This window comes from Leptonychotes weddellii, chromosome 14 (assembly GCF_054177405.1).
Source record: "Leptonychotes weddellii isolate Sample4059 chromosome 14, ASM5417740v2, whole genome shotgun sequence".
NCBI lineage: Eukaryota > Metazoa > Chordata > Mammalia > Carnivora > Phocidae > Leptonychotes > Leptonychotes weddellii.
Genome location: NC_138382.1, coordinates 50,432,574 through 50,454,746, shown reverse-complemented (window position 1 = coordinate 50,454,746; position 22,173 = coordinate 50,432,574). Strand labels below are relative to the sequence as shown.

The 22,173-nt window shown below is 49.7% G+C and overlaps 1 protein-coding gene across 13 annotated transcripts in view; it reads right to left on the bottom strand.

The window, feature by feature from the left end:
- Window positions 1-16,050, bottom strand: part of CCDC180 (coiled-coil domain containing 180) — a 65,479-nt gene extending 49,429 nt beyond the window's left edge. For 5 of the 13 annotated variants that reach the window (XM_081803224.1, XM_081803225.1, XM_081803229.1 and 2 more), the window contains exons 1-9: window positions 14,668-15,001; window positions 12,860-13,050; window positions 10,179-10,267; window positions 9,083-9,195; window positions 8,138-8,266; window positions 7,924-8,034; window positions 7,705-7,800; window positions 5,771-5,934; window positions 4,244-4,363 (exon numbers count right to left, since the gene is read on the bottom strand). In XM_081803224.1, the coding sequence (XP_081659350.1) occupies window positions 4,244-4,363; window positions 5,771-5,934; window positions 7,705-7,800; window positions 7,924-8,034; window positions 8,138-8,266; window positions 9,083-9,195; window positions 10,179-10,267; window positions 12,860-13,050; window positions 14,668-14,898 (1,244 nt within the window). In that variant the 5' untranslated portion in view covers window positions 14,899-15,001. The other 8 variants (XM_081803227.1, XM_081803232.1, XM_081803233.1 and 5 more) reach the window with 5 other exon arrangements.
- Between the last annotated feature and the right edge of the window lie 6,123 nt (window positions 16,051-22,173).

Below are 22,173 nucleotides of genomic sequence, written 5' to 3'. Positions count from 1 at the left end.
TGCAACGACGTGGATGGAACTGGAGGGTGTTATGCTGAGCGAAATAAGTCAATCAGAGAAAGACATGTATCATATGACCTCACTGATATGAGGAATTCTTAATCTCAGGAAACAAACGGAGGGTTGCTGGAGTGGGGGGTGGGGTGGGAGGGATGGGGCGGCTGGGTGATAGACCTTGGGGAGGGTATGTGCTATGGTGAGCGCTGTGAATTGTGCAAGACTGTTGAATCACAGATCTGTACCTCTGAAACAAATAATACATAACATGTCAAAAAAGAAGAAGAAGAAGATAGCAGGAGGGGAAGAATGAAGGGGGGAAAATCGGAGGGGAGATGAACCATGAGAGACGATGGACTCTGAAAAACAAACTGAGGGTTCTAGAGGGGAGGGGGCTGGGAGGATGGGTTAGCCTGGTGATGGGTATTAAAGAGGGCACGTTCTGCATAGAGCACTGGGTGTTATACGCAAATAATGAATCATGGAACACTACATCAAAAACTGTAATGTATGGTGATTAACATAACATAATAATTAAAAAAAATAAGAGGTCTATTAATATTAACAAGTCTGTTACTTAGAAAATAATACCGAGAACACCTGGGTGGCTCAGTTGGTTAAGTCTCTGACTCTTGATTTCACCTCAGGTCATGATCTCAGGGTGGTGAGATGGAGCTGGCCTGGAGTGGGCTTACTATTCTCTCTCTCCCTCTACCCCCTCCATTCCCCTGCCTTACATGCATGCGCTCTCTCTTTCTCTCCAAAAAAAAAAAAAGAAAGAAAGAAAGAAAAGAAAACTGAATTTCCGTAATGGAAAAAAACAAATGGTTCATATCACTTGACAAACACTACTTGCCTACTTCTAGGAACCGAATCCGAGATAATAATATAAATGCATACAAAGTTTATGCATTAAGACAGATGCTTAACAGTAGTGTTTATAAGCACTCAAAAAATCATAAACAAACTTCATATCCAACAATAGGGTTCTGTCTAAATAAAGTACAGTGAATTCTCTTCTGAAGTCACTAAAGATAGTGCGACAGATTGAAAAACCGGCCAATGTCCTTAAGGGCTCCCCTCAGTCTATTTCTCTACCCGTGGGCTGGGCCGGGCCACGTGATTTGCTTTAGCCAATGAGACGTTAGCAAAACGAGACCGCGTGTTGGAAAGGCTTGTGTGCTCTCCTTTGCCGCTGCCACCAGAGAAGCCCCAGCTGTCCCAGCCCAGGCTCCAGGCATAGGAGTGAGGCCATTCTAGACCATCTACCCTCAGCCCGACCAGCCCAGACCAAGAGAAACACCCTGTGGCAAACAACCCACAGAATCCTGAGAAACAAGAAATGCTTGTTGTTTTAAGCCACTAAATTTTGGGTGGTGTTTAATGGTATGGAAAGATGCATATGGTAAGGACCACCATATAACTTATTGTTCAAACCAGGATATTTCTGACAATGAAGAGAGGGATTCTATTAATGATTGTACCAGGACAAGATGTGTAACCCAGGATGGTCTTGGGCACCCTACTTATGGTGGGACAGTAAAGAGCAAAAGATAACTACAGGACTGCACACAGCATAATCTCCAGTCTAAACATTATACTAAGTGCAATATTGTGTCCTGGATTGGGTCCTGGGACAGAAAAAGGACAATGTAGAAAAACTGGTGAAATCTGAAAATGTCTGGCGTCTAGTTAATGGGAATGCATGAAAGTAAATTTCTTAGTTTTGTATGTAAGATAACGATATTAGGGGGAAGTGGGTAAGGAGTGTACAGGAATTCTGTGTGCTATCTTTGTAAGTTTTCTGTAAATCTAACATTACCCCAAAATAAAAATTGAATTTAAAAATTATTTTAAAATCATATGCATATATGTTTATTGGATCCAAGAAACCATGGGAATTCTCCCAGGACTTTGGAAAACTCTCTCTTGGGGGCCCTAGGAATCTTTTTTTTTTTTTAAGATTTTATTTATTTGAGAGAGAGAGAACAAGAGTACGCAAGGGAGGGGCAGAAGCAGGCTCTCCGCTGAGCAGGGAGTCCAACACGAGGTTGGATCCCCGGACCCTGGGATCATGACCTGAGCCGAAGGCAGGTGCATAACCCACTGAGCCACCCAGGCGCCCCTGCAACTTCCTCGTTTCTGCTGCTGTAGAGCGGAAGAAGCCTTAGACAATATGTGAACAAATGAGCACAGCTGTGTTCCAATGAAACTTACTTGCAAACAAGCAGGGGCCCAAGGGTGGGAGTTTGAGGACCCTTGATAGCTCTTTATCAGAGACAGAGAAGCAAGGTCCGGGGCTCTGGGGTTTCAGGAGTAAGGCCTGGAGCTCTGCGTCAGGTTGGGGTATGGAACCCCATATGAGGCAGTTCCTTGGGACAGCTACTTGGGCTTGATGATAAGGCTCCCTGGCTCCTTCGCGGGTTAAGAAGACACAGGTGGGTGTCTACACAGTGTGCTCTGTGAGTGCTGCCAAGACCTCCTTGCACAAACAAACCACAAACCCAAACCTTCACTCTTGATGTTCACTGGAATTCTATGCTCAAGGCTTTGCAACTTTAAGTTGCACATTCAAACTTGTGTTTGCAGTACACACTTCAGACACAGATCATGTCCTGGCTTCCCCTCTTTCTATACTCTCACTGCAAAGGAGCTGCTGGGTCCTGTATATGCACACTCTTGCCTCTGATTTCAGAGAGTTGCCCCCAACTTCCTCAGCTCAGGTCAAGTCACCCACCAGCTCCTTGCTCTGCCCGCAGACACTCTGCCATTACATAGAGTTTCCCAGCAGGGGCCACAAGCACCAGGGAATGCACTTTCCTGTCTTTGGCCCTGTCACTCTCCTTCACTCAGGCAGGTAGCCAGCCAGCCCAGTGTTCACAGCTGGTGTGAGGGATGTGGCAGGGTAGAAAAGAGAGCAGCCTAGAAATCTTTCTGGATTTTGTTCTCAAAATCTAAGTTTTCAGGAGAGCCTAGAGCACTGGGGAGGGGAAGCCTTGGCGGGAGTGGGCCGGGAGCCCTGGGGAGGGGAGCTGGGCTGGCAGCTGAGAGTGGAGGACCAGGGCTCTCTCCTCACCCAGCAGAAGGGAGCTGGGGGCAGGGGCGGACAGAGAGGACTGCGGTTGCCTGGCAGTAGCAACCTGGGTCCTCCTTCCTGGTCGAAGGCCCGGGGTTGGGGGGGCAGGTGTAAGACCCAGGTACCCAGAGCGAAACAGCTGCCTGGGTGTGAGGCCACAGGGGTGCAGAGTAGCCTCCTCAAGGTTGATGCAGCAGCTGCCCCAGGGCATGTGGGTGGATCAAATACAGAGGAACAGACCCCTTCACCGGGCCTGTGATGGATGGGGATTCACGGCTTCACTCGATGGATACAACCCCAAGAAAGATTGAGTTTGGCCCAGTTTAGTAAACAGGGACTCAGTCGGAAAAAGTGGAGTTACAGAAAACAAGAAAAGCACTTTACCTTATGTTGAGATTTTTATCCACCTTGTTAATTTTGCACCTGCATGAAAAAGTGCCTGCCCTGGGGGAGATTGTGTGGGGTTCTAATTGTCATTGGTATCCTAGGAGAACTTAGGCTCTGTGGTGGGGAGACAAGCAGGTAAGCCTGGGTTACCAGGGTTAGGGGTGGGAGGAACCAAGGTACACCGGAAGAGGAGGAGCATCTCCCAGCACATGAAGCTTCTCCACTTTCAGGGCCACGCAGGCTCCGTCCTGCTGCTCAGAGTGGATGCTATAGGATCCCCAGGCAGTGGGCTTCCAGGGTCTAGGACATTCACTGTGCGCCTCACCAAACAGCTTACTATGGGATCAGAGCTGGGTGAGCCCAGGTTTGAGGGGAGCGTGCACAGCCTCTAACAGGTTCCCTGTCTGATGGCAGCAGCCCCCTCACTGACCTCCAGGCTCCAGCCTCAGACCCTCCAGCTCGCCCTCCAAACTGCAAGGCTGATGGAGCCACTCTGCTCCCCACCAGCTCTTGGGAAAAAGTCCAACCCCTGAACCTGGCCCCTCCTCCCCCGCTCACCCTGCCCCCCTTTGCCAACGCCTCCTTCCAAGTTTTTTGGCCCAGTCATGTTCTTTGTTGTCATTGGGGCTGGAATGCCCCAGAACGTGGGCCCAGGTGGATGGCACAGGACTAGGGAACAAGGAGCTGGCCTGGCCTGGAGGATGCCCCAGGAGAATGGTCAATGCTGAGGACTGTGCCTGCCTCCCCCATAGCATCCCTCGCTGGAGCCCCCTCCCAGCATACCAGATGGTGCGGAGATGCTCCAGCCGCTTTTGCTGCAGGGCTTTCTGGTTCTTCAGCATGCTCTCCATCTCCTTCTTCACAGCTGGAGGAGTCCGGATCCTCTCACTGGCCATGAACTCACTGGGTATCCAGATGCGTTGGCACCATAGAGAGGAGAGGAGGGGCAGGGCAGGTGGGAGAGAGGGGATGAGACTCGTGGTAAGAACATTCAGAACCTAAGCACCCTTACACCACTCCAGCTGCTTCCTCCCCATCGGGGGCCACTGGGACAGTGATGAGAGGAGGGAGGGTGCGAGGTGGGAGAGAAGAACCACAGGGCTGCCAGTGAGGCTCTGGCACTAAGAGCATGGGACCAACAGGCAGAGATCTCGGTGTGGGTCCCAACTCCTGCCTGCCAGCTCTATGACCTTGGGCAAGTCACTCCCCTCCTGTGAATCTGTTTCCTTGTCTGTAATGGAGCTAATGAAGAGTACCTTCCTTACCTGGTACCTATAAGGACCCAGTAAGATACTGCAAGCAAAGCCCCTAGCACCAAGCCTGGCTCAGGGGAAATGCCCCGTAAACGTCAGCTCCTGACATCACTGTTGGTGATTATTGACATTTGTAACAACCTCCAGGCCCAGGCCCCGACCAGTCACTTTCCATATAGCATCTTGATCATCACTGAAACCCTAATGCTGGCCCATCATCGTGCCTGCTCTGCGTAAGGAAAGAAAAGCTCTACTACGTTCAAGTGCTTGATCAAGGTCACAGGGAAAGTACAGGTGGAGCCAGGTCTCAGTACACTTCTCTTCCATCCCTGGTATCAGACTCTGGTGTTCTCATCTGGAAATTCAGGTGTTCAGATCGGCCTCCCATCCGCAGACCCACAGCACAGACGGACAGACATTCTTAGGCATCCTCAGACATCTCTGCCCAGCAAGCAAAAGAAAGCCTTGCTTGTTGGCCAGGAGCTGCAGGATCCTTGTGTCAGTATTAACCAAAGGGCCACCTGGCGGAGGCAGCACGGAGATGGGCCTTCTCCCTCCCTCCCCGAGGTGAACCTCGATACCAGAGGGCAGGAGGTATCAAAGCCTGAGGGACTCCCATTCTCCTTGGCCCAGTGACACAGGGTTATGTGTAGCAGTAGAGTGGAAACTGGGCAGATAATCAGCCTGATGTTTTCAAACAATTTGTACGGGGCTCAGAAAATGCTTACGTGATAATGTTTATGAAGAAAATTAAGATACAAGGCGACATATGCAGTGTGGGTCTAAAAAAGCTTGGGAGGAAATATACCAAAATATCAGCTGTGCTTCTCCCTACGACGAGAGATTACTGGTGATTTTAAATTTCTTCTTTATACTTTGATATACTGTGACTTGAAAAAAAAAAAAAAGAGGAAGAAAAAGCATATATTTTTACCCCCAGAAGAAGAGCAGCACTCTGGAGTCCTGACAATAAGGGAGGGCGGGGCCACCGGCCTGCTGAGCCGGCCTCCCAGGTGGGTCTGGGGAAGAGCTGCGGGCAGAGTGGGCAGCCACGGACCTGAAACTCTGCACCAGGGCCTGCTTCTTGAGAGTCTTCCAGGCGTCCACCAGGCCCTGCCAGTGACGGTGGCTCTCCAGCTCCTGCTGCAGCGTGGCCTCCATGAGGTTGATGAACAGCTGGGCGATGGCCCTCCGGTTGCCCAGCAGGGCTTGGTTTATGACCTGTGGTACAGGCAGGCAGGCTCTACATGAGGCGGGGGCTCGCCAAGCTCAGAGCAAGGCTCAGCTGGAGAGGGATAGTGGGAAGGGGGGCCAGGTGAGGTGCAGGCAGAGGGCCTGAGGCGCAGCGGGGCCGAGTAGGGCAGAGGCAGCATCTGAGGGGCATTGAAGGGTCACTGGGCACTCAACGCAGTTGCCTGGGGCTGAGCGGCCATGGACAGTGACAGGGGTCTTTCCTGAAGGCTTACCTATGACCCCTGACTTAACCATGTACTTTCAACCCAGCCCCAAGACCATATCAGATCGTTAAAGTAGCCGATTTTAGTTCACTGGAGATGAGCACTCTCGTGGGCTCTTACTCTTTAACTGTTTGTTCTTTTTTTTTTTTTTTAATAAATTTGTTCCAAAAGCAAAGTGCTCATGCCATCAGGGATCAGTTACATATGGTTGTGATGAGAAGACCCAATTACCAAATGAGGCCAGAGCTAGGACATTCTTCCTCAGTCCTCCCAGTGACCCTCCCCTAGGCATCCTTGGCATGGCAGTGGGGACAATTCTTCATTGTGTGGCACTGTTCTGCTACTTGGTAGCCTGCCCCCCTTATGAGAGCAGTCTCTCCCATGCCCCCGAGGTGTGCAACAGCCAAATGTCTCCATAGCTGCCCAAAGCCCTCGAGGCGCCACCCTGGCGCAAGGGTGAGAACAAAGCTCAACTGGCAGAAATTCCAGTAACAATTTTCACTGGAACCTGAGGGGTGTCGCCAGCTATACTTCCTAGCTGGGGGGGGCACCGGCAGGTTTTTCCTCAACCTCCAATTCTGCAGCCATAATACGAAGATAATGTTATTGGCAGCCTAGGGATTTTGTGAAATTAAATGAGATAAATGCACATGGAGTAAGGAGCGAGTGCCAATTGTTATAATGAGTATAATAAGGGTGTGGAAGTCAAACAATGAAACATCCCCAGGTCGCTGCTAACTCTGACCACCCCTCAAATAGAGCAAATGGATAAAAGTTAGGGACTCTTGCTTGTCTCAAACAACTGCGGCCACTGCTGAGCCGTCTTTTACCCCCCTGCCCCCAATAAGTATTGGTGTTTAAGGATCGTGATCCCCATTTTATGGACAGGGAGTTCCAGGTGCCGGAGCAGAGTGACGTCGGGAGCTTGTGTGTCTGGGCAGTGGAGAGGGAGGTCTGTGCCCGCTCCCTGTCTGTGCTTTGTCCAGGACTCCAAGGTGCAGAACCTTGAATTTTTTGTTTTCTACACCCAAAGAAAGCAGCTGGGCAAGGGTGGGGTGTGGACAGGGAAGCAGTGGGGACGAGCCAGGAGAAAGAGCATGCTTTAACAACAGACACTGGCAGCCAGCAGGAAGGCAGACAAGAACCACTAGAAAAACAGAGCAGGCTGGAGTCACTTAGGAGGGCACAAAGCACCCGGAGAGCAGGACAGCCCCATCATCTAGCACCTACTGCACTGCACATGGTAAGCTGAGACAGGGCCCAGGCGTGCTCGTAAAATACATCTGTGCTCAAACCAGGGACGCTGTGCTAGGTCACTGGGATTAAGACAGCAGGGATGGGTGCCATGTAATTTGGAAAGATTTCTATTGAAAATACTTAACAAAAACTCTGGTTCAGAACCCAAGTAACCAACCTGAGTTACCTGGAAATGTGACCCATGAGAAAACATTCGTTCCTGTGACACCAGGCTCTGGGGCATCCTCAGGTCCCGCTCTATCTGGGGGCTGATCCCCTGCACATGCAAACCACTCACCATGGCTTCCTTATTTATCAGCCTGTACACTTCGGGCTGCATGAGGTAGGAAGTTTTCTCTATGATTTCCACATATTTCTTCAACACGCCTTTGAGCTAGAAACAACAAGTTGCCATTGTTAGCGACTCTCTTTTCCTGGAAACCTAAAAGGACACAGACGATGCCTCACAAATCCCACAGGTGAAAATCACCACAAGCCCACGTGCAGGCCAACTCACTTTATCTGCCCGGGAGAACTCGGCCTCGTACAGGGCCTCATCCAGCTCCTTGATCCCCTGCTTCTGGAACTGGAACTTCTCAGCCACCTGATCCCACAGCTCCAGCAGGGTCTATGCCAAGAAGCCTGGGTCAGGGAGGCTGGGAGGACAGATGGGCTGCAAGGGAAGGAGCAGGACCCGGGTGGGGCAGGCCTGGCCACAAGGGAACCCCTACTTGGATGGTGTAGTCTTCGAGGTTGGTGTCACTTTCCACCTTTTTGAAGAGCCGGTCAATGTCTTCATCCGACTCGGCCAGCTTTTTTAAAAGAAGAGTTCCTGGCTCCAAGATGAAAGGTTCCATTTCCTAAAACGGGCCAGTAGGGCAACGGCCATGGTATCAATGCCACCAGAGAGCCCGGCCCTTCCTCCCACCCCGAGCCTGTGATGGGGAAGTGCCTGCTGTCGTCCTGCCTTGCAACTGATCATCATTCCCTAGAACTAAGGCGCTAGGATTCACGAATTCATTCACAGCCAGAGCACAAGGGCAAGCCCCATTCCATCGGTCATGGGCCACGTGCTGGGCACTGCACTCCGGGCTGAGCCCTCGTCCTCAGACTCTCTTGGCCTGGAGTAGGTACTGACCTCGGGCCTGGTCCCTGGTTGGGGCTCAGAAAATATTCATTAAAGAAGTGCCCAGTGAAAGAATTCCGAGTTTACTTCTGATGAGGAAACTGAGGCTCAGTTATGCTGCATGACCAAAGCCACAGAGCCATGGGCGAAAGTAGAGCTCATGTACAGATGGGACGGATGAGTGAGGTGACGACTGGCAGGGGGTGGGAAGACCAGCATGCCCTAGCAGGACTGAGCAGGGAGCTCAAGGTCTGGGCTTTGGCATCAGCCCTGGAGTCCGGTTCCCACCTGGCCCCCTACGTGCCAAGTCAGGCAAGACGTTTTGGGCCTCACCTGCAGAGTAGGAGTAATAATGGTACCTGACTTAGAAGCTGTGCTCATCTCGAGCACTCATAATGGACACTCAAACATGGCTACTCTGATTCCGTCTACACCACTGGTGAGCCACTCAGGACCTCTGAGCCGGGGCAGGGGAGGGGGGGTGGGTGCGGTGACAAGCCCGGCTTGGGAATGGCCCAGGAACAGAAGGGGGGAGAGGGAGGACTCTCACCATCCCAATCTGAGCAATCTCCTCCTTAAAGCTCCCCAGAGCACTCTCGTAGCCCCGCCTCTTGGAGTCCATTCCCGCGGTGCCAAGGGTGGTGGTGCAGGGCCTCTGGGGAACTGAGGGAGAACAACAGAGGTGAGGGCGCTGTCCTCAGAGCTTCAAAGCAAGGGCAGAGCACCCAGAAAAAGTCAGCAAGGCAGAAAGTGCCTTGGCTCAGGAGATGGACCCCAAAACCAGGCCACAGTGTCACAGACTTAAGGAAAAAGAGAAAAGACAGAGGTGATCCCTAAGTGCTATAAGGAATGAAGTCTCTCATCTACATTTAAATGCCAAAAAGTATCCAAATGGGACATATAGAATGGGACTAATTATGTTTTTTAAAAAGTTTTATAGAAGCACATATATATACAAATATGAATAACCAACACTTACATAGCACTTACCATGTACCAGGCATTGTTCTAACTCAATCACCACTCCTGAAGAGGCCGAGAGGCGCGTTCTATTTCATCAGCCCCATTTTACAAGTGAGGACGCTCAGGCATGGCCTGAGCAGGGGTTTGGATGTAGGCCGTCTGCTCTAGGGTCTGCGTTCCTGCCCTGTGCTCTGCTGTCCCCTGAATCTATGTGGGAACCTAGATATTGTATGTCCCATGTGGTTTCACGGTGGGGGCCATTCTCGGGAGGAGGCAGTGTTATTGTGAAGGGAGACTTTTTACTTTCTGCTTATCTCCTTCCTTTGTTTTTCCACAGTAAGTGTATATTAGGGGGTGCCTGTTGTAAGTTTGAACCCACGTTGGGTGTAGGGATTACTTAGAGTGAGCATGTATTATTTTTTTAATCATAAAGAAAAAGAGCCTTCTTCCACAGTATAAAGGAAGACAATGTAGATTGAAATCCTTTTGTGAAACTGCAGTAAAAAAACATCCGTTCCTAACTGATTTTCATCAGTAAATGCTGAGTGTGCAGAGCCCCTTGCCCCCTCCCCAGCTCCCTGTTGAGGAGAAGGCCCAGGGCTGGAGGCTCAGGGGAGGAGGCTGAGGGAAGGAGGCCGAGGGGAGAGAGCCGGGCCTGCCCTCACGGTTGAACAGAGGCTCACCGATGGTGTCCATGAGGCCCCGGACCTCTCGGGCGGCAATGGTGCTCTCACTTTCTTGAGCTTTTTTCTTCTTGATTATTTCCTTTTCCCTGAGGCACAAGCAGAAGAAACAGTAAACCCCCAGCCCACTCCCCCACACCAGGGCAGCTCTGGCACACAAGGGAGTCCTCAGAGGGACCCTGGGTATTGGTGATAACCCAGGCCCACCCCATCCCGACAGCCCCAAGGCCGTGCCAGTCTCTCAACAACCATCTGCTGCCGGCAGGCATGATGGTCCCTAGACAAGGAATCAGGGTCTGCTTCTGCTCTGGCTGCAAACCACAAGTGGGTAGTAGGCAAGAGCCACTTCCACATGGGGACACTGAGGACTGGAAGGGGCATAACCAGCCTGGGAAAGCCAGGCCGGTGCTAAGCACTCAGCATTTACTCCTTCAGCAACCCATCCTGTGAGGCATTTGGGGTAACCCCACTGTCCAGGACAGGGGAAGGGGCTTAAAGAAGTCACTGTACAAAGCAGAGCTGAGACTCCCAGACCCACATGTGTGAGGCCAAGGTCCATGGTCCATGGAGTTTGGGGGTGGGAGGAGAAAGCTGAAACCCCAGGACAAACTATCTCAGTGGGAGGAGCAGGGTGGGTGAGCACGACCTTAGCTTTGGAATAAAAATCCCTGAATGCACTGTCCACAGGACAAAGCAGCACAGAAATGCAACAGGTCTCAATGACACCTGCCATTCCTCAGGGCCCCCACACATGTGGTGCTTTGTAGTCATTTCTCATGCAGTCCTCACTGCAGCCTTACCAGCCTGGGCTGACCCTCCAGAGGTGGGTCTTTCAACCTTGTCAATCAGATGCCCATGGAAGTCCGGGTGCTCTGACTACAGGAATGCCGATGGCTCGGCCACTTGACCCAAGGACTTGGTTTACATTGGTGCTGATCTATCCCTCCACTGGGCTCCTCTTCCACTCACCCAGAGGCCCTGCCCTGGCTGAAGGAACACACAAATTGGCTGGCTTTGGCTGGCTGAATTTTCAAGAAGGGGACAAGAGAGACGCCATTGCTGAGTTAGTGACCCTAGTCATCTGAGGGTGGCAGAGCTTAGCAGGTTGTCCTCTGGATCTCTGTCCAGGGCAGACCTAGCTTTGTCTGTCTGTCCCAGGAAGCAAGCACAGCACAAGGCCAGCACCCTCCATGAGAAGTGCCTTTCCTAAAACACTGTCCTGTAGGGGCTAAGAGCTCCTGACTGATCTGGTTATCGGGATAGTGGGTGGCTAAACCCTGGGGAAGAGGGGACCCTTGGGAGGCACAGGTGACTCTCAGGTCAGCTGAGAGGGGGCTTAGACCCTGCTGTAAGACCATCCTCCTGGGAAGTAGGGCTAGCATCGACCGGCCCCTGCCAGCTGTGCCTCTGGACCCCTGCACTTGGCATCATCACAGGGGCTAGAGAACACTGACCTCCAGTCTGGGCTTGGGTGGCCAGTGGGTTTACCCCTCTGGAGGCAGTTAAGGGTGCTGGGGGTCAGAAGCCTCAGGGGAGGGGCGCCTGGGTGGCTCAGTTGGTTTGGTGTCTGTCTTCGGCTCTGGTCATGATCCCAGGGTCCTGGGATTGAGCCTGGCATTGGGCTCCCTGCTCCGCGGGAAGCCTGCTTTTCCCTCTCCCTCCGCTGCTCCCCCTGCTCATGCTCTCTCTCTCTCTCTCACTATCTCTCTTTCTCTCAAATAAAATCTTAAAAAAAAAGAAAGAAAGAAAGAAGGAAAAAAGAAAAAGAAGCCTCAGGGGAGATTTCCCTGGGAAAAGTCAAAGGTAGGTTGGGGCAGAGCCCTTTACCCAGCGTTGGGTCAATCTCTGCCCGAAAGCAGGTGAAAGGGAAAACAAGGGCAGGTCGAGAAAGGCTGACTTCCCCTTCAGAGTCCCAGACCAGAGAAGGGTTTGTGGCCTGTGTTGAGCTTGCAGAGCCAAGGGACGCTCATCTCCTGCTACATTCTCCCCGGCGCCCCGGTGAGGTAGATGCAGCCTCTCCTTGTCCCTTTCTTTCCTTTTTCCCTACTTGAGGAGTCTGAGCTCAGGGAGCTGAAATGGCATACTCCCCACATTCCGCACACAGCAGCCAGAAGGCCTTCAAAAGGCAAATCAGTCGCTCACTTCAGTAGTCCAAAATCCTGACTGTGGTCAGCAGGCCTCTCCTAGCCTCATCTCTCGCCCCTCTCCCCCAGGCCCACTGACTTCTTCGGCCTTCTGGAGGGGACCAAGCCCTTCCTGCCTCAGAGCCTTGCCCCATGCCTCCCTCCCCTCATCCTCTGGTCTCAGGTGCAGCCCTTCATCTGGGGCTTTCCTGACTTCTGCACCACCGCTCATCCTCTGGGTCAGAGTCTTCCCACCTTTGGGGGGACTTGCTTATTTATTTACTATCAAGGCTTCAAGTTCTGGGAGGGTGGGATCCCAAACCCAGTACCTGGCCCTAGGCATTCAATCAATCATTACTGGGCAGGGGGGGGGGGGGGTGGAGGCGGAAAGGAAGGAAGGGAGCAGCACAGAGTCCTGCAAAGTACCTCTTTCAGAGGAGGTACCTGGGACTTCATTCCTACCTGGCACTCATTTTGTGTGAGATCTGTCTGAGTTTTTGAAGACTCTGACATATCACGCCCAGTGTGTGGCAGTGTGGTGGGGACCGCAGGACCTACCTGTAGAGAACAGGGTTTTCTGTGACCCAGTCATTGGGTAGGCTGTGTGCCCACTTCTGCTGCCGGGCAGACATCATCTCTCCTTCAGGAATATCCGTCTTCTTCATCAAAGGCTTCCTGCCATTCTTGGGGGTCATAGACCTGTCCAAGGCACGCTTCCTGGAGGCTACCAGAGAGCGGACCAGCTGTGCCTGAATCCACAAAAGATCCCAGTGGGGGGTCAGAGCTGCAGGCTCCCCAGCACCCTGGCCTGACCCTGCAGTCTTATAAGGTCACGGGGGAACTTGCCAGCAGGAAGGCACATTGCAGGGAGGCCTTAAACCCCAGGGTATGAACCATGCACTCCCGCAAAACATTCAGCCATCTAGAAACATATCTCTTAAGAAATTTTGATGAGGGCCAAGATGCTTATCCCAGCATCTTTTGTAATCACAAGGAATTAGAAAAATGGGCCTGTCCAATTATAGAGGACTGGTTGAGTAAACTCGGTATGTCCCTTCAATGGAATGTTAGGCATTTATTGAGAATGAGACTTACAAAGGATTTTTTTTTTTTTTAAGATTTTATCCATTTACGGGGCGCCTGAGTGGCTCAGTTGGTTAAGCGACTGCCTTCAGCTCAGGTCATGATCCTGGAGTCCCTGGATCGAGTCCCGCATTGGGCTCCCTGCTGGGCGAGGAGCCTGCTTCTCCTTCTAACCCTCCCCCCCTCATGTACTCTCTCTCTCTCTCTCTCATTCTCGCTCTCTCAAATAAATAAATAAATCTTTAAAAAAAAAAAGATTTTATCCATTTACTTGACACAGAGAGACACAGCAAGAGAGACAACACAAGCAGGGGGAGTGGGAGAGGGAGAAGCAGGCTTCCCGCGGAGCAGGGAGCCTGATGTGGGGCTCGATCCCACGACCCTGGGACCATGACCTGAGCTGAAGGCAGATGCTTAACGACTGAGCCAACCAGGCGCCCCGACTTACAAAGGATTTTTTATGACACGGGGAAACGCTTATGATAGACCATAAACATATCAATAAAAAGCATAAATTAAAAATTATAACCAAAATTATACAATAGGATCTCAAAATTTTAAACTCATAGAAAAATGACGGGGAGAAAGTGTGCTAACTGTTAAGAATGGTGTGTTGCTTCCAGGCAGCTGGATCATGTGAGTCATTTGTTTCTTTGGTTTCCTTATACTTGTATAATTTCCAAGCCTTCTACAGAGAGCATTATTCAGAGCTCAAAGTAGGAATGAAAATCCCTTTTAAATAAGCAGTACAGTAAGATATTGTTCTTGTCTGTGTTTTTTATAGACATCAAGGCAATTCCAGCAACCTATAGGGTTGTCAAGAGGGTATTACTTTAATACATGATGGGAAGTCCGAGATTAACAACTAGGCAGTACATGAATGTCCCTTGACATGGGGAAGGTCCGTGTGATACCATTAACAGGGAAAAAGCAGGTTTCAAGACACTGGTATAGAATCAAGCCCATTTTTAAATTGAAAAAATTAGAAATCCTTTTGTGCATAGAAAAAGGTCCCAAGACATCCATTGGTTAATTCTGGCTATTTCTGAATAATTTAAGTTTGAATTAAATTTAATTAAGTTAAAATTTTAATGTAAATTTTTTAATTTTTAAGAATAGACATTCCAATTTTGTATTCCTATGTTTTAAGAACCAATAAGAATTATTTTTAAAATCGAAGGAATTTCAAAGCCTTATTTCATTGGATTTCCAGGCAAAAAAGCCTTCAGAGGGAGGGAAGTTTGGGGAGGAGAGGGAAGGGGGTGACAGAGGGACAGACCTACCTCAGCCTCGAAGATCTGCTGGTAGAGTTTCCCGCTGGGAACCTGGGTCACCTTCCCCACTGAGGACATCTTGGCTTGACCACCGGCTGAACGACCCTGTTGGGAATTCATTGTCCAGGAATCCTGTCTGGGGTTTGGTCTCCATTCCGACCAAGGTTGAGAAACTGATGCCTGCGCCCCCAGGACAAGTCCTCCGCCTAGGACAAGTCCTCTGCCTAGGACAAGGCCCATCCAGGCAACGCCCACCCCCACCCCCACCCTACTGCTCTGAGAGAAAGCATGGGGCTCGTCTCAGGCATCAGGGTTTTCATTTTAAACAAAAAAGAGGAGAGGGGCAAAGAAGCAAAAAGGAAACAAACCTCAGGCAAGAATAGAACTCACAGAGAAGGCTGGCTCTTCCAGCCAAGCAGGGTGCAAATCCGAAAGGGACTTGAGGGGGTAAAGAATAATAATAAATGGTTATTGTTTTGTGTTTCACCCTCCCAAGCTCTCCTGGGAAAGTCAATGTGCCCAAGGTGTCAGTTCAGATTTCAAGCTGGCCTTGAACCCCCAACCTGGAGCTGAACATGGTTCAAGGACCCCTGACTACCCCCTCCGCTACTCCCCGCCACGAGTGGACAGAGAGGGGGTAGTGGAGGGAGGGAGCAGGCTGACTCTGGCCATGCTAATTAGGCACCTACTGTATGCTGAGAAGACGCAGCAGGCTCCTCTCGTGCCACCAGCCCCGCCAGCCTACAGAGGAGAGGGTGGTGGGGGCAGTCCCCGGCCCTCCCCTCTAAGCCCGGGCGATGGAGGTAGGCCCGGCGCCCCACCTGCAAGAAGGCACCGCCACTCAAGTCAGCCAGGGCCCTTCCAGGCTCCACTGCAACGGGACGCGCTTGGTCTCCAGGGCAACGCAGAGGGGCGGGAGCCCCGCTAGCCCCGCCCTCACTTCCTTTCGGAGGTGGGAGGAGATAGCCCGTAGCAACCGGAGCGCCCCACCCGCAGCAGTGAAACTGTTAGGAACCCATTCCCTCCCTGCCAGTGCAAGGGGGCGCCTCAGGGCTGTCAGGGGCGTCCAGAGCAGCGCACTAATTGTTCTGAAAACTGAAGGAGACAGATGTAACTCCGAGCCATGGTAGTCAATAAATCCATCCCCTCTTCTTTGCTTGGTTAAAACCAACCTCTGCGGGCAATATCAACACAGTGCTTGGCTCTAAGTAGGAAGTTGAACGCGTCTCTAAAGAAGACCATCTCTTTCTCAGATTACATGGTTGAAGGGCTCCGAATTCAGGCCTCAGGCTTGTATGGAATTATGATGAAAAGCCTATTTTCTAGGACTCTGAGTTCCATTCATCCTCCCCACCACTGCCACATAACCCTCCTAAAATACCACTCAGACCTGCCCTCTCTCAGGCTCAGAAGTACCCACCCCCATCCCCGTCACTGCCCCGCCAACTCTGCCGCCCCTGCCAAACCCAACTCACAGTCCTAGATGACCACAGAGGCCCCCACGTCTGGTTCCCACCTTGCCCCTCCCTGCTTCAGCAAGCTCTCCACTCTTCCTGCCTATGCCCCCTGCCCCCTCAGCCTGCTCCTCTTTCTTCACACCTCCCAGAGCCTTCCAGCCTTCCACTACCAGGGACAAGTGTCCCAGCCACTCACGTTCCTCACCCCCTGTCCACTCTCCTCTTTCTGGGTGTGCTTGTATGTTGGTTTACCGGCAAAGACGGGAGTGCAGAACATCCAGAGTAGGTGTTTCCTGAAGGACAGGTATGTCTCACTAATTTTGATTCAGCTTCGCTTGCCCCTCACACAGTGTCTTGCACGTGATTCAGACACAGTGAATGCTCCCTGGGTAAATGCACGACTACCTAGAATGTCCTGGTCTGACCCTCCTAGAGTTTGTCTCTTTTCCACACAGCCAGCCAGAGTCCCGCGTGGCCAGACCTGACACTGAGGTTATCACTGAACCTGACTTGAGGGTTTCCTATATTTTGTGAGGTACCCAACTCCCCAGAAAATCCCTCCCCTCGGCAGAGATCTCTGTTCCAGTTGCTAGTAAATGCACCCTTGGACAACTTCCTACAACAAGTGATCATTCCATCCAGACTAGTTTCAGAAGTTAAGAAACAGTGAATAGAAAACCCTTTTATTCCCCTTCTTTGGCACTGGGTTTTATTAACAAGGTGAAATATTGTAACAGAAGGTTGGACTAATTTTAGCAGGAAAGAGAAAAAAGTGTAGATAACCGAGGGAAGGGGTGAAAAACACAGTAAAAACTAGGAAATGTGGGAGCATCTGGATGGCTCAGTCCGTTAAACATCCGACTCTTGATTTTGGCTGGGGTCATGATCTCAGGGTCGTGGAATCGAGCCCTGTGTTGGGCTCCGAGATGGGCATGGAGCCTGCTTAGGATTCTCTCTCTCCCTCTCCCCCCACCCACCCACCCACCCCTAAATTAGGAAATGTGCAGGAATGATTTGCAGTCATCCATACTCTGTCTTGTCCCAGGACCCCCTGTTGGCTTGGCCCTTGCACATCAGAAACAGTGTTTTCCCTGTCCAGATGTTGTCTAGATTCTAGTTTCTGGCACATCTATCATCTGGGGGTTCTTTATTTTTTTACATATATGGATATAAATATGTAGGCATGGATATATCATGTACAGTGTTTTGTTCTGACACACTTATTGTAGAAAATAGAAAAATATTCCAGGGAGAATGTAAAAATAACCCATAGTCTTACCACTGAGGATTTACCTCCCTTAACTCCTGAGTCTGGGCCTTTGGGTTTGAGTTTGGATTAAACATGGGAATTTGTGTTTGGCTTTTGGATGCCATTTGCATTGCCCTTCCAACTCTGCAATGTGATATCCAGAAGATTAACCAGCCAGAGGTCACCTGGTTAGTCCCTGTCCCATGTTAGAGGTGGGCAAGAGGCGAGAGACAGGGAATGGTCCTTAGTGGAGCCAAGTCTTTGGACTCTATTTCTATACCTTACCATCATATCTTCCTCCTCAGTCTTCACCTTGAAAATATCTTTCTTTTTTTTTAAGATTTTATTTTTAAACAATCTCTATACCCAACATGGGGCTCAAACTCACAATCCTGAGATCAAGAGTCACACGCTCTACTGACTGATTCAGCCATGCACACCAAAAATGTCTCTTGAGTAGAGTCTCATCTTTTCCTTCCTCTTCCACTGGTCATTGTCCATCTTCTCCACAGTCCACAGAATGAAGACCAACAAGGACCAACAAGAGCTAATATTTATTGAGAGGATTTAATTCCCTTAATAACTATACTCAGGGTAGCATAATAAGCCTATTTTACAGATGAAGAAACTGAAGCTCAGAGAGTGAATAACTTGGCCAAGATCTCCAAGATAGGAAGTGGCTAGATCCAGGATATGAATAGAGGTCATGTAATTCCAGAGTCTTGAATGAAATGCTATGCCACCTGGTCTTGGTACTAACCAGAAAAAAATTCTGGATCAAACTGATTGGATTTGCATGTGGAAGCATAGCATACCTACCAAAAAGTATAAGGGTATACAGTTTAATAAATTACCCAAAAGGAACACACCTGGCAACCAGTACCCCCAAGAAATAGAACATTACCAACTCTCCAGGAGCCCCTTCATCTACCCATCCCAAGTCACTGCCCTCTCTTCCCCAAGGATAACAAATATTCTAACTTCTGAATTAGTTTTGCTTGTTTTTGAACTTCATTTAAATGGAATCATACAGAACATACTCCTTTATGTCAGACTTCTTTCATTATGTTTGTAAAGTTTCAAAAATTTTTGGATGTGGCTGTAAGTTCATTTTTACTTCTGTATAGCATCCCATCATTTTAAAAATGCCCCGTTTTATTTATCTTTTCTATTATTTTTTTTTAAGATTTTATTTATTTATTTGAGAGAGAGAGAATGAGAGACAGACAGCAGGAGAGGGAGGAGGGTCAGAGGGAGAAGCAGACTCCCTGCTGAGCAGGGAGCCCGATGTGGGACTCGATCCCGGGACTCCAGGATCATGACCTGAGCCGAAGGCAGTCGCTTAACCAACTGAGCCACCCAGGCGCCCCTATCTTTTCTATTATTGATGCACATTTGGTTTGTTTCTAGTTTAGAAAATTACCAAATCAGGATGCTCTGACCATTCTTTAGCATGGTGAACATATGTAGGCATTTCTACTGGGTATTTACCAGACAGTGGAATTTTGGGGTCAAAGAATATGTGTAAGTCCATCTTTAGCAGACACTACCACAGTTTTTGAAAGTGGTTGTGTGCGTTTACACCTCAGCAGTGTATAAAGTTCCAGTTGCTCCACATCCTCATTGACATTTGGCCTTGTCAGTGTTTTTTATTTTAGCCATTCTGGTGTATGTGTAGCAGTGTTTCATTGTGGTTTTAATTTGAACTTTCCTGGTGAGTAATGATGTCGTGTAAACTTTTATATACTTTTTGGCCATTTGGTTGTATTTCTGTGAAATATCTGGTCAAATCTTTTGCCCATTTTTTCTGGTGGATTTTGTCTTATTAATTCATAGGAGTCAATTACATATCCTATCTGATGCTTTTTCCCAGATAAATATATGACAAGTGCTTATTCCCATTCTGTTCTAGCCTTCTAACTCTCTGGAAGGTAAAGAGAAATTCTTAATCAGGTCCAATTTATTAATTTTTGTCTTTATAGTTAGTGTAGTTTATGTCCTAAGAAATCTTTGCCTGCCCCCAGGTCATGAAAATATTCTCCTAAATTATCTATTACAAATGTTACTGTTTTAAGCTTACACATTTAGATTTAAAACCCACCTGGCATTGATTTTGTTTATGATAGGGGGAGGGTAGGAGTCAAGATTAATTTTGCTCCCATATGGATAACCAATGACCCTGGGCCATTTACTGAGAAGACCATGTTCTCTCCATTGTTCTGTGTGTTTCTTTTGTCATACACAAAATGTTCATAAGTATGGGTCTCGCTGGACTCTGTCTATTGTTCCTTGCACTATTATAGCGCACTGCCCTGATTACTGTTGCTGTATACTAAGGCTTACCATCTGGTAGTGTAAGCCCTCCAAGTTGGATCTTCTTTAAGACTCTCTTGACTATTCTTGGCCACTTGTATTTCTATGGAAAATTGGAGAGCATATAGTTAATGTCCACCAGATATCTGCTGACATACTTTTACTGTGGCTGTATGAATCTATACATCAGTTTGGGGAGAAATGACATCTTAATGATACATAGCAAAACAAGCAAACACACACACAAAAAACAAAAACACCACCAAACTGACCAAAAAAATCCTAATAAAAGAGAAAGAAATGATAAACTGGGAAGAAATATTTGCAATTCATATTACAAAGGGGCTCACATCCCTCATACCTAAAGAGTTCCTAGAAATCGATAAGAAAAAGAACAGACACACTATGGGAAATTTGGCAAAAGACATGAATCCACAGTTCATAGAAAAAGAAATATAAACAGCCTTAAATATATGAAAATAGGCTGAGGCTTAGTAAAACTGTGAAGTTTAAAAGTTTGACAATACATTCTAAAGCTAAAGGGGGAAAATAGAAAAGTAATTCTTTCCTCCCCAGGGTCTCCAGGCCCACCAGGTCCAGCACCCTGCGGACCCACCTGATTGCATGGGGGGGGCGCCCATGGGGCCCCAGAGGACTTGGAGAGCTCAGAGGTGGCAGGTGGAGGGATTACAAAGAACTCACCTGAGCAGAGCCGTTGGTCCAGTGAGCAGGTGTGCACGGTGAGGCAGGGTCAGCTATAGAAAGCAGAGCTTCCCCTCACAGCTCATTCTCCCCCCTTTTCCAGGAGAGCTGGATCCTCAGGAACTTCTCACTGCATGCCATTCGCTGTCTGAAGAAGACATGGGGAGAAGTTTCCAGGTGGGGGCCTCTCTCCATAGGAGAAGGGTGGATGAGGAATCTCCCACAGGGCTGGCATTGCCCCTTCTTTCAGCTGGGACTTTCTGGGAGGCAGCCAACCTTGGGGACAGGGATTGAGCTGGGAGTGGAGCCTCTAAGCCTCACTGGAACCTTAGGCCACCAGTTCTGCTTCAGGAATCCGTTCCATTCAACGTCAGAGATTGGGCTGAGCCAAACTGGACATCTTCAAGTGTTCACTTTATAGCAACAAATTCTATGTCCAATTGGAACCAAAACCAGTCAAAAATAATGCTGCTCAGGGGCGCCTGGGTGGTTTAGTCATTAAGCAACTGCCTTCGGCTCAGATCATGGTCCCAGGGTCCTGGGATCAAGCCCTGCATCAGGCTCCCTGCTTGGCGGGAAGCCTGCTTCTCCCTCTCCCACTCCCCCCTGCTTGTGTTCCCTCTCTCACTGTGTCTCTCTCTGTCAAATAAATAAATAAAATCTTTAAAAAAAAATAATGATGCTTGGAAGAAATGAGAATGGAGCCCCAGCATGAAGACAAGTATGAAGTCTCCCCTCCCCAGGCCCATGGAGCCCTTTGAGCTCAGAGGAAACCAGTGGAAACCCTCATCCAGATAGTTTTGATCTTTTGGGTTCTCAAATAAAAATCATTGACACTCACACCCTTCCCATCTTTCCCCCAATTTTCCCTCCTCCTTTTCTTTCTCTTCCCCTTAGGAAGAGCTCCCGAAAATTTCAAAAGCTTTGGGGCAAAGACAACGCACTGGGCAGGTGGAGTGGAGGCTGGAGGTCTAGAATGACAGAAGGAGGTGGGGAGGGAGACCAGGCAGGGTGTGGTTTTATTTCTCACTTGAAGTATCTGAAAAATTCCAGTCTTGCCTACATTAACAGAAAGAAGGAGCTGTTTGGTCTAGAGCAGGTGGGGGGCCCTCTGCAGGGCAGAAGGCCCTGGTCACGGGACAGAGTGGGGGCAGCTGAGCTGTTCCAGGAGGGGTTGCTGAGCTGGCAGAATTACCAGGTGTGTCAGGCTTCCATGCTGGTCCATCCTGCTGGCACTCAGCTTCTTCCAGGCTATTGGGGGTCGGTGGGGTTTCTTTCTTCCCTAAATAAGCCCAGCCTGTCCTCGGGAAGCCAGGCCCCTGTTGCTCCTCCAGGATTCACTCCATCTCCACGAGGAGGGCACCCTACCTGCGCCAGGGTGGGAGCTGCTGGGGAACGCCATGGGCCAGGTGCTCAAATGGCTGCCTAGGCTTGGGTGCAGATGGCCGGACCAGGGACAGAGAGGTGTGCATTCTGTGACTTCCTACTTTGCCCCTCAAGCATCACTGCCAATCAGTCACAGTCAGGAATCTCATCTGGGTGTCCAGTTGACCATGATATATGTCCCAGATACCTTCTAAGAGTCTGGGGGGACTGATGGCTTCTTAGTGGATCCTTCCTGAATGGAAGTAAGAAGCTTCAAAAAGAGGAAGCAAGGTGTTCCCACCCTGTGCCCTGGTCACTCCCTCCCCTGTCAGTCAGAGATGGCACCTCAGCAGCCCCCTTCTGAGTGGATGAAGGAAGACTGCTGTGCAGGACAATGTCCTGAGGGGTACCTTGGAGAGGTGAAGACTT